Here is a 12,822-nt window from a genome sequence, read left to right on the forward strand (position 1 = left end):
GTATTCAAGTCTCCAGGGCCAGATGAACTGCATCCAAGAGTATTAAAAGAACTGGCAGATGTGATCTCAGAACCACTGGCAGTCATCTTTGAGAATTCCTGGAGAACAGGCGACGTCCCGGCAGATTGGAGGAGGGCAAATGTTGTCCCTATTTTCAAAAAAGGGAGAAGAGAGGACCCAAATAATTACCGCCCAGTCAGTCTGACATCAATACCAGGGAAGATTCTGGAGCAGATCATTAAGCAAACAGTCTGTGAGCACCTAGAAAGGAATACTGTGATCACCAATAGTCAGCATGGATTTCTGAAAAATAAGTCATGTCAGACTAACCTGATCTCGTTTTTTGACAGAATTACAAGCCTGGTAGATGAACGGAACGCAGTGGGTGTAGCCTACCTTGATTTCAGCAAGGCATTTGACAAGGTGCCCCGTGATATTCTTGTAAAGAAGCTGGTAAAATGCGGTCTTGACTATGCTACCACTCAGTGGATTTGTAACTGGCTGACTGACCGAACCCAAAGGGTGCTCATCAATGGTTCCTCTTCATCCTGGAGAAGAGTGACTAGTGGGGTGCCACAGGGTTCTGTCTTGGGCCCGGTCTTATTCAACATCTTTATCAATGACTTGGATGATGGACTCAAGAGCATCCTGATCAAATTTGCAGATGACACCAAACTGGGAGGGGTGGATAACACCCCACTTCAAAACGACCTTGACAGATTAGAGAACTGGGCCAAAACAAACAAGATGAATTTTAACAGGGAGAAATGTAAAGTATTGCACTTGGGCAAAAAAAAATGAGAGGCACAAATACAAGATGGGGGACACCTGGCTTGAGAGCAGTACATGTGAAAAGGATCTAGGAGTCTTGGTTGACCACAAACTTGACATGAGCCAACAGTGTGACACGGCAGCTAAAAAAGCCAATGCAATTCTGGGCTGCATCAATAGGAGTATAGCATCTAGATCAAGGGAAGTAATAGTGCCACTGTATTCTGCTCTGGTCAGACCTCACCTGGAGTACTGTGTCCAGTTCTGGGCACCACAGTTCAAGAAGGACACTGACAAACTGGAACGTGTCCAGAGGAGGGCAACCAAAATGGTCAAAGGCCTGGAAACGATGCCTTATGAGGAACGGCTAAGGGAGCTGGGCATGTTTAGCCTGGAGAAGAGGAGGTTAAGGGGTGATATGATAGCCATGTTCAAATATATAAAAGGATGTCACATAGAGGAGGGAGAAAGGTTGTTTTATGCTGCTCCAGAGAAGCGGACACGGAGCAATGGATCCAAACTACAAGAAAGAAGATTCCACCTAAACATTAGGAAGAACTTCCTGACAGTAAGAGCTGTTTGACAGTGGAATTTGCTGCCAAGGAGTGTGGTGGAGTCTCCTACTTTGGAGGTCTTTAAGCAGAGGCTTGACAACCATATGTCAGGAGTGCTCTGAAGGTGTTTCCTGCTTGGCAGGGGGTTGGACTTGATGGCCCTTGTGGTCTATTCCAACTCTATGATTCTATGAGGAAGTCCAAATCTTCCAAGAAGGCCTGGTACCTAGGGTTGCCATATGTCTGGATTTTCCCAGACACATCCTCCTTTTCAGGCTTAAATTTGCTGTCCAAGAGGATTTTTTAAATTTGGCAAAATGTCCATTTAAAGACAACAACCAAAACTTAAAGGCACAGAGCCCGCCGCCACCTCCTCCCCCCCCCCCGCCTCTCTATTATGTTCGGCTCTAGAGAGGCACTTGCCTGTGGCACACTAGTAATCTCACCCTCTATGGTCTCTCTTATTTTTATCTCCCTCCCTTTCCCCCCCCCTACTCATTGGGAGCAGATGCTGGGGGTGGGGGCACACAATGCTCCGCCTCCTCCTCCTCCGAATTGTTGTGTGAGGAGGAGAGTGAGCACGAGGCCAAGTGCTGCCACTAAGGTTGAGCTTCATGGACCTCTGTCACTCCAGGAAGAAGGAGGTCATGCCGCAGCCCTCACCAGCCACTGCCCGCCTGCCCGTCAGTGCGAAGCTGCTGCCCACCTCCTCCCAGGGCTCTGTTCTCCACATTTCTGTACATTTTACCTCACGTGATGGAGCAGTGGGCCCACAGGTGGCATGGCCTCTTTGCCCTCCTCCTCCACAGGTGCCCGCTCTAGCTGGCCACTGTCCTTTTCCTGCTGGGTCTGGCAGTAGCCAGAGCTGGAGTGGCTGCCAAGGCAAAGAAGTGTGACATGCCGTGTGCCAACGGAGGGTGCTACCAGCCCAAGCACCAGCCAGTGTGAGATTGGCAACCAGTGCCAGCGCTGCACGGGCCGCTTCCAGTGGGTGAAGGGGTACAGAGGCAGCCCCAGAGGTAGCAGGGAGGAGGGGCAAGGAGGTCATCGGGGGCTCATTGGCTGTACATGCCCCTGCCTTCTCAGTGCCAGTTGGGCCAGCCTTGGGGGTAATCTCAGACTGACCTACCTCTCATTTGGTAAAATGAGCCAAAAATGCATCGATACTTTCTTGGCCTGGGTTAAATGAAGATAAATCAGCAGGTGTGTGGCATCTAGTTAGCTTCCTTTCCCTAGATGCAAGGAGAGAGTGGGCAGCTGTGGGTTTCTTCTAATAGCGTCAGTGTGGAAAAGGGGCATTCTGGGTGCTCTTCTCAGAAGTGCTGTTTTTGTTTTGGGGTGGGCACTGGAATGAAGTGCTGTTGGCATGGTTCATCTGGGGATACAGTCAGGCATTTTTAAAAAGCATAGTGGGGAATCTCTAATACAAAAAGGACAAAGTAAAGAATTATAGCTCAATGGGATGTGCCCACTTCTGCAGCTCTGCTCACAAAACATTAAAATGAGAGTCTCCATAGCGACCCATAGTTAAAAGCAGAAGTCAACAAATGTGTCATCTTTTTTGCTCTTTGGAATATGGCAACCCCACTGGTCCCCCACTGCAGTGCAGGGAGCCTTCAAGCAGCCTCCCCAAGATGGATTCCAGCTCTTCCTCCTCCTTATTCTTCCCAGCCAGCCTTCCAAATCACCAAACTCTATTCACATCTCAGGGCAAGGGGGGAGGAGTTCTCTTGTATTGTTAATGTTCATCAATTGTTATTTTGATAGCCGTAGGTCAGCCAGGTTGTTTTGCATAAGATAGTCCAGGAACTTCTCTCAACTTGCATTCACCATATATAACACCATATATGTACGTACACACACACATACACTAGAATATGGCAATACTCATATCTGTTTTGCTTAGAAAAGCAACAGATCTGCAATATTTATATGGGCTAGAGAAAGGATAAAAACAGCTTCTCCATGGTCTGCCATAAAAACTTACAGTATAGGGAACTCTAACCTCTGACTTGTCCAGTATCTTCATTTAGTCTTTATTGAAATTCACAAAGAACAGAATCCTGAAACATCTCTAGACATCATGGGATTGTGAAGATAACTCATGGTGCGCACAATGATCTCCAAAGTCTTCTTTACTGCCATCATTTTCTCATCCTTTTGATGATTACACTGTGTAATAACATATGCCCAGGGTATATATTGCTACTAGGTTGTGCCAAACATTTGCCTATTTCAGTGTCAGAACCCAAAATAGGGCAGGGGGTTAAATATTTCCCCAAATCCCCCAAACCCTTGTCAATTATTACCCTGCATATATTATATGCTTTCTATTTCAGTGCAAATAATAATAGTAATAATAATAATAATAATAATAATAATAATAATAATAATAATAATAATAATAATAGAAGAAAGTGGAAGAGCTATTCAACACAGTCATGAAATGTGCTTCCTTCCCCTTTGGCTCACTTACATACACACACTGTTCTCAGTACTGTGAAGGATGAAAATATTGTACTCTGAATTATCGCTGCTAACATGTGGCACATTTAATCTTTGTAGTTGCACTGATGAAATTTATAGGCATGACTGTGTGGAATTTGTATTTTCTATCCTTGACATTTGATATACATGTTAATAAACTGTGGACAGTACTTTAGTAGGCAAGCTTACTATTATTTGACATAGGTAAGAGCTTATGTTGTTGCAGTTGTTTTGATTGTTATGATACCTTTGGGAACAAACTGAAAACTAATACTAAGAGGAAGAGAGTCTAATTCAGAGTTGAACACTGACACAATAAACTATGGTTTGAAACTAGCTGTATCTCTGGCACTTAAAGCCAATTTATATTACCAGAAAAATGTTGGTGGTGAAAGCAGGTAAAACATAGTCCCAAAAGGAGTGTTGGTACTTACTTAACTACCTTCCACTGTAGAAAAATATAAGCTATGTGCAGTGTCTTTCCATACAGTATACAAACAATCGATATTTTTGGTGTTATTACTGTCAGGAGAGATTCTGAAGCCTTAAAGATTATATGATAAAAGTCAAGCCACAGCAATCAATTGTGTGCCGTTAAAAACATTACATTACATAATATATCAACAAGTTCATTTTAGAAAAGGTACAGTTGTGAGGTGGATAGAAACTTGGGAGCCAGAACAGTTATGAGAAGAGGCCTGCAGAATTAGTATTCAGAAGGCTTCTTTGTGAGAAAAGCCAAAGGGTTTTTCAAAGCCCTTTTTAAGGTCCTCATGGGGAACCAAGTATTTGACTGGACATAAGTTCAGCAAACTTTGGCTAAAAGCTGATCCATTGACTATGCACTGAACAGAAGGATAATATACACTACTAAATGTGATTTTAAGAATTTAAAGAAATGATTTCACAAGGTTTTACTTTTTTATATATATAAAAAAATGTTTATACTGTGTTCGGATCAAGTAGGATACCCAAAGCAGCAAACCATCATAACATAGCTTAGCTTAGCTTAGCATAACATAACATAACATAACATAACATAACATAACATAACATAACATAACATAACATAAAACAACACAACAACATAACAGCAATCACAACATAAAAGTTTAAATCAGACCAGCAGCAAGTACCATCTAAACATTATCCAGCATACAATATCAACTGAAATTAAACAATAAAGGTTAGTGCTATATGAGGAAAGAGAATAAAGAGTTTGTTCATATTGGTCACTCTAATATATAACCATCAGTTTTCCCCAACTCCTTTCCCAGTTGTATTCCTTCCCATGCACTTACAAATGTTGCATTATGATTATGGTTGTGGTTATTATCAGCCAAGACAGGCCTTTTTCTCAGCCTTACAACCTAATAGACATGATACAAAAAGAAAAAAGAATGGTGAGTGGATAAACAGCACAGAGAAGGTTCAAAGTTTAATCTTTGGATAAAAGAACCACAGCTAGCAAGATAAGAAAAACCTCTGGCCTGAGATCTTGCAGAATTGCTGTTGGTCATTGTAAGCATTGGGTGGGTTTGCATGATATAATAATCAAAACTATGGCTTCACAGGACTGCAAATGTTCAGGATCCCCAAAAGGGGATCACAGCTGCTTTGCTCCTCCCCAACCCCTTTTTATGCCACACTACACTGAGCTAAGCTGAGGTTTGGCTCAGCAGGTCATCTGAACCAGAACTCATGGCTAAGCTTTCTCCTTGCTAACCACAAGATATATTGAAGAACAGGCCTTGGCTACAGTTTGTGGGGGTTAGTGAATGACTGCCCTGAGACCTGTGGGTACAGGGTGGTATACAAATTCAATCAATCAATCAATCAATCAATCAATAAACAGCTTAACCACCAGTCTAGCTGGTACAAGACACAATGCCAAACTTGGCTTAACTCAGCATAGCATGGCAGTAAAAGGGACTAGGGTGCAGTAAAGAGGCTCCAAGCTCCTCTGTCGGAGACCACACATTTGCACAGCCTCCCTAAGTCAATTACTGAGTTGGGTGGAATTAAAACTCATTATCAGGCAGTTTTGTATGTTCATGTGTGTTGGCAGTCTATAGAGATGTGTGACCAGTAATGAGATATGCCACTCTGTTCAATGTATATGGAATCTAGATCTTCCCAAGAGAACACAGAATAGTCTCCTGCCCAGGCATTTAAGGCAGGAACATATGCACAGTTTATCGCTCCGAGTCTTCAGGTAGTGCCATATCTGGAATATTTCTAAGCATTTTCAGAAACTGAACATGACACATGATGCTTTACAAGGATTCTCCAAGGCCTGAGCTGAAATGGCTAAGGAACTCCTCAAGGAAAATTTGTTCTCCTGTGAACCAGAAGTCAGATGCAAACTTACCCAAGTGTAGCTGTAGCTTTTGGCTTTTGATTTGAACATTAAATATTGTTACATTAGTCCCTCTCACAGCAGCAGCAGCTGCTGCTGAAATAGGGTTGTCTGGGCTTCAATGTATTAAGCATATAAGCATGAAGAAAACTTGAGAAAGCTCTGCGAGTCTTTTGGAAACCAAAACACAGGAGGCCAACACTTTGAAATGTTGATGGTGATTGGTATTAACCAGATTGGCCATCAGTGCATTGCTTATGTTCTGCCAACCGCTTTGGGTAATGACTATGTTTGCACACACAGGACAACATGAGCAGTCAGTGGAAGTCACTGCCCAGTGTGTTGGGCAAAGAGGGCTCAGCAGGGCAATTTTCAACCATGCTGGATACCAACATAACATTAATATTAGAAACCAAACAGTTAGCTACCCTGGCAGTTTTGGGGGTTTTCCCAGCAATGGTGCCTTAGGCATATTGTCTTGGCTGCTGCACCCACATGCTAGTTTGTGTGAAGCACAAACAAAACATCCAAACATAAATGAAATACAAATAGGCTGCAGATTGTCAACTGGCCAATGGTTATTTTTCTTTTATTGAAGCACACTATTAAAAGATGCATAAATGTAAATGAACTTAAAACCAGTCTGCCTCTCCACCCTTGCAGCCGGATGCATTAAGAAATCCAGAATTGGTACTGTACCTAATCTAGCAGCTAGCAAAGGGAAAAGATTTCTACTGTAAGCAGGGCATGGCTAAATATTCTTTCCTTTTGAGTTACTTGAGTTACTTGAGTTGCAAGTAAAAATGAATCTTTTAAGGACAGAAAGAAATGTGAACTGTGAGAATGTTCAGCATGTAAAAATTCCCCCCACTCCTTCCTAGAATTGCAGGGTTTTCTACAGTTGGTAAGAGGTAAAAGATTCATTTCTGTATATCACTCATTAAAAAATAATAATAATACAGTACACAGGAGCAAGGGTTTATTTATTAAAAATAAAATAAATTTAAAAATAAGAATCAGATTACCATCCCACGATCTCTCTGAGGGCTATTTGACAATGGAGCGGACTCCCTTGGAAGGTGGCAGACTCTCCTTCCTTGAAGGTTTTTAAGCAGAGGCTGGTTTGCCATCTGTCTTGGATGCTTGAGCTGAGATTCCTGCATTGCAGGGGGTGGACTAGATGGCCCTTGGGGTTCCTTCCAACTCTACACTGCTATGATTCTGTGATTCTAGAAGCTTTTATCAACTAACTGATCATTTTCAAAATGTCATTATGTAGGACTATCACCATTGACCAATTCACACACACACACACACACACACACACACACACACCACAAAGCAGTGGATACTTTTCACATTGGGTAATATGTATGGCTGCTGCAGGATATTGGCTGGCCAATGTGCACACTACCCCATTGCCAATGTCCGCTATGCGTTGCTAGGAAGCTATGCATGTTTATACATTTGGACAATTTATGTACCGCTTACATTTAAGCAACATTCTAAGCATTTTACTGCCTAGGTAGAATACATTGATCAGGCTGTGGGTTTAATTCCCTGCTCATACTGTCCATTTCTGTGCAGCTTCCATACCTTCGTATGAATTAGCATCATTATTAATGATGTGTCTATGTGTCAGTCAACTTATATTACACAGTGTGCATAGATGTGCATAATAAAAAGTTTCTCTGCATGTTGGGTTTTTACTCCTGATCAACACAGGGTGATACATTTCACTATCAGCTGAGCTATAGAAACTATCATATTGTTATAGCTTCAATTGCAGTTTCCCAAGTAAGGTGCCTGCTTGGAGCCAACTTCACTCACACATAAACAAGCAGAACTGAGCAGAACCCTGCTGTGAAAGGCAATGGTTCCATAATTAGGTTGCATTAAACTATCTATAGAAAGCTCAAAAAGTGCTCATTTGGTTACATTTATGTACTGAGTAGAAAAGATAATTTGCCAAGAGGAGCCCATAAGCAGACACACTGTCTAAGCCTGACTGCATTTGCATCCTTCTCAGCCTATTCCAAAGTGAGAGTAAAGGAGGGGGAAAGTATTAAATTTTATTTTCCATGTTACTTTTTGTCTTGTGATGACCTCTCCTGGCTAAGCTGTTCATTATCCTTGATGCAAACAGTTCTTCATATCATTGTTTTCATATCTTCATATCATTGTTTTTAACCTTGTCATAAGACCATCAGTAGGTACAGCTGCTTATGGTTGGGTCTGATAAATGTTTCCTTCCAATACGGTACCGTTCACAAGGGATAGAACATTTTATTTACATTGCATTATTATTATAGTATATCTCAAACTCATACCTATTTTAAACTATAAAATGGTCATATTAAAATGTGAACATTTGCTCTTGATGGACTTTGAACAAATAATTATTATTTTTACTGAAACGACTTGGCCAAACCATATGGAAAAATATGTAAAAGTTTTAAAAGAAGTATTTTCAGCTCTCTCTACTAAAAATAATACAAATACTTGGTGCTCTAGTTCTAGCACAATAGAACCAACTATAGAGCAATATGTAGTTTCTTGTGTGAAGGAGCAGCTTTCAAAACAGTAACTTGTAGAACGAGTGCAAGTAAACTTTTGGTGCTGCTCTGTCATATTTCACACTCCTTTGTGCACACTTCCACATGAAAATGTGCAGTGACTTCAGCAATTTCCACACACAACCAAAGATAGCCTTGCATTTCCTAGTAAATAGTCCTTTAGTTTAATCTTTCTGCTCCCATTTCAACAGCCATTCAGCAACCTAGCAGGTCATCCTTGCATTTTCAAGGTATTTGTGGGTGGCATCTTCCAGATGCATTAAAATCAACAGAGTTCTGCCACTGCCTTTGAGGGGCTGTAGATCACCCTCAGAACTCCATATGCAGTAAATAGTCCAGTTTAGTCTTCCAGTTCCCATTTCAACAGCAGGACATTAAGGCAGAAAGCTTCAAAACTGCTCAGTAACGGGTAGCTCTGTAATTACCCTCTCCCCCCAAAAAACTAATTTCTATGGCGCAATCAAACTGGACATCAGTTTGCAGATTGATTTCATCTGCCAAAGTCTTATATATCACAGTGTTCAAGTAACATTACCAAATCTGAGAGCAAACTAAACCTCCTTTGTTGCTCCTTCACTGTCACTTGGAAGGATATACCTTTATGATCCTCTGCAGGAATGTTTTTCATGCACTTCTCATTTGCCAGAATGTAATTGGGTTTGTTATAATGGTTCAAGAAAGCAGATGTACTTATATTGCTTGATTTGCTTTATGCAACTATTCATCTGTTAGCAGCCAGTCCCTCTTCTGCCTTCTCCAATACTGGCAACAAGGGATCACAAGGTAATAATAAAAAAATAACTATTGAATCTAGGAAACTGGGAAAGTATAGCTATATGATATTCAATATGTTGCATATACAGTAGAGAATGGGGTTTTGTTTTGTTTTCAAAAGAGACAACATGGAAATTTTACTTACAGAAGGTTCTTGTCCAAAAAAATTTAAAATGAGCAAATAGTGCTTGTATGATGCCTGCATCCAAGCTTGAGTAACATTAAAACAAGTACCACAAATCAGTGCACATGGATAAACTTCTTGCATTATGATACAACACCAGGAGGTAACACAAACTAGCTACCCTGCAAGTTGATACAGCAACAGTGCTATACAGAGACAGTTTAAAAATATGATGCAGGGTACAATTACGTGAACATGAAGAAAAATGTAGAAGGGTTGAGTTTCAATACACCATCTAGAACGCACTGAGCTTGCAGCAGCCAGAGGAAAGATACAACCAGGTCTTTCTTGACTTCCTGTGGTGCTACACACCACCTTTTACCATTAACTGGAAGGCATTCACATTCAGAATCTATATGGGATAAACCATGTGCACCAAGCACAAAAAATCCTTATTGGATTGTTTCTGAAAGAGAGCGCGACATTGCTCAAACCAGTTTGCAGTGTGCAATTATTTGGTTATACTTATTATTATTTGGTTATACTTATAATTATTTGGTTATACATGGTTATACTGAACCATGGTTTTCGTTGTGTCATACATGCTATTTTTCAAATGTATCACAGACATTGGAAAATAATCCCTTGCATCTGGGACTGAATAAATGCCAGTTATTTTCAGGGTTCAACCATGGTATGCCAAGTCTCAAGTGTGGCATATTTCACATAAACATAAATGAAATTTCACCAGATCAAGTGCAAAGTGCATTTACTTAATCACCAAGGAACTGCAAAGAATCTCCAAACTTCAAGGATCTGCTCTGGCATTTCTCCCCTTCTTCCTATAAATAAAGTAGTGCTTTTTATTTTCCAGAACTGAAGGTAACAGATGCAAAGGTGCTGAGTCAAATATCAAGACTTGTACATTGACTATTAAATTTTCTAGGTGATTTATTACAAGAACACAGCATGCACTGCCCACACTCCAAAACAAACAGCAAAACTAGCACACTGAGCCACAGGCGTGCAGCGTCTGCTTTCCATATCACTGTGAACGTAAAAAGGAAACTGCAGATCTTTGAAGTGAAAGCTGTATATTTGATAACCCTACAACAACCCTCTCTATAGAGAATGGAGAGGTGGTTAAATACTTCAGTCTGGCATCCGCCAACCAACGCTAAAAGCTTACAGTCATTTTAGACTTTCAATGTTTCAACTTGCCCTTAGCTCAACAGATCTGGCAACAGAGTTAGGCCCGTCTCAAAGTGCCCTGGGATGAAACCCTCTCGCCCATCAACTGTTTGCTCATCGTTTACGTAACAAACATCCCTTTCTCAAGAATGAAACACAGCGGCAACGGCTTAGTCCAACTTCACCGATTTTGCTTGAGAAGCAAAACTTTGTATTTATTCCTATATCAAGCCTTCTCTAACCAGATCAGCAGGAAAATCCCGAGTCATAGCGCCCATTGCCCCCTCTTCTGAGCGCGCACCAACGCTTCTGGCACTTGAAAGTCAAACCGCTGCCAATCCCACCGAAGAGTGGACAAAGAACTTCCGAGAGAGCCCACTAGCAAGCCTAGGTCTCGGTGGGGATCGAGAACAGCACCCTCGCCACGGAAATAGTGGACCAGATCCACAAGCCTCCTGCTGTGGCGGTGATCGCCCAAAAGAGAGCCACCAGCGCCAAACCAGCACCGAATTCGAGCTCCGACGAGGGAATCCGATTCTCCCTCCCGAACCGCCCTGGCCGGTTTAATACAGAAACGAGGTACTCACGGGAGGACGGCAGAGCTGTCCGGGCTCTGCAGCTGATGTTGCTGAAAATCCACAGGAAGAGAGCTGCCCGGCAGCCGGCTCGGAGAACCACCACCATCCTGCGCTTCCAGACTCCTCGTTAGTCCAAGGCGCCAGGTGCAGAAGAGCCGCGGATCCTCCTCTCCCTCGGATCTGCCCTCTGCTCGCCGGGGGTAGATCTCTCTCTCTCTCTCTCTCTCTCTCTCTCTCTCTCTCTCTCTCTCTCTGTGTGTGTGTGTGTGTCTCCGAATTCAAGTCCCGGGGACTTAGTTTTTCCTTTCCCGGTGGTCCTGCGCCCCCTCTTCGAGGTCCTAATGGGAACAGGGGTTTCGAGCGGGGTATCAGGAAGGGAGAGGCGAGGGAAAGCGCCTCTCGCTGCCGGTGCTGGCACCGCTGCAGCGAGCCCTTCCTTGCGCACAGCGGAGGGCTGGCTGCTTCCGGGAGCTTCCCTGCTCGCCTCTCTCTATATACGGCGACGCGGAGCGCTCACGCAGCGCCAACCGGCGAGCCAGCCAGGCAGTGGGATCAAGGAGAGCGAAGGAGCGGGAGACCGGGACCCTCCCGGCGCCGCAGAGGAGCTGCTTTAGACGCTCTCGCCTCCTGCCTTCATCGCTCGCCCGCAAGAGGAAACGCCGCCGCCGCCGCCGCCGCCGCTGTGGCCACCACTAGCAGCAGAGGCAGCATAACCAGCAACCGAGAGGGAGGGAGGGAGGGAGAGCTCGTGGGGGGTGGGGTTGGAAAGAGCTGGGATGGGAAAATCCTCCTCTCCCCTCCTTCGGCTTCTCTGCCTTCTCCGGCGGCTCCTCCTCTTCGCCAGGGAAAGAGCCCCCTCTCTGCAACTCTTCGGCACTTGCCTAGTTTCAAAGCAAAAGCAAACACCCCCCGCTCCTGGCCGGGAGCCGGGGCTGCTCCGGAGGGGCTGCTGCCGGGGAAGCGGGAGGCGGCCTCGCTCGGCGATCGGCGGCGCTGGTGGCGCTCTCCGTGGTGCTGAACTTAGAAGCGGAGGCTCGTCAGCCTGGCGGGGCGTTTTCCTGCTCCTCGCCTCCTTTCCCCCTTTATCCGTTTCTAAAAGGAAGGGGGTGGGGGGAGGTGGCCCCCTGTTTTGCTGGCTTCTCAGGTGTTTCCCCCTTCGAAGCGAGATGGTACAGGCTCTCTGTGTTCCAACCTCCTGGGATGCACAAGCAAAGGCAGTCCAGCAAGCAAGTCTTCCGAGCGGTCCTAAGTACTAGAATCAGAATCTCAGCATCCCGGTTGTGAAGCGAGGAAAGAGGACTGCGGAAGGCTCCAATGCAGATGTTCCCCCCACCCTTTCCGTTGTGCAATTAGAAGCACGCAGAGCGGGCAGGAGGGCGGCAAGGCTGCATTAAAGTAATAGACCGCT

General features: G+C 43.9%; 1 protein-coding gene across 1 annotated transcript in view; it reads right to left on the reverse strand.

Annotated features, from left to right (window-relative positions):
* The window catches only part of CNTNAP2 (contactin associated protein 2), a 1,119,417-nt gene extending 1,107,106 nt beyond the window's left edge, over window positions 1–12,311 (reverse strand). The window contains exon 1 of the mRNA XM_082192749.1: window positions 11,424–12,311. Within this exon, the coding sequence (XP_082048875.1) occupies window positions 11,424–11,520 (97 nt within the window). The 5' untranslated portion in view covers window positions 11,521–12,311. The remainder of the gene's footprint in view (window positions 1–11,423) is intronic.
* Window positions 12,312–12,822: the final 511 nt, after the last annotated feature.

The sequence above is a fragment of the Podarcis vaucheri genome (assembly GCF_965113315.1).
Source record: "Podarcis vaucheri genome assembly, chromosome: 12".
Taxonomy (NCBI): Eukaryota; Metazoa; Chordata; class Lepidosauria; order Squamata; family Lacertidae; genus Podarcis; species Podarcis vaucheri.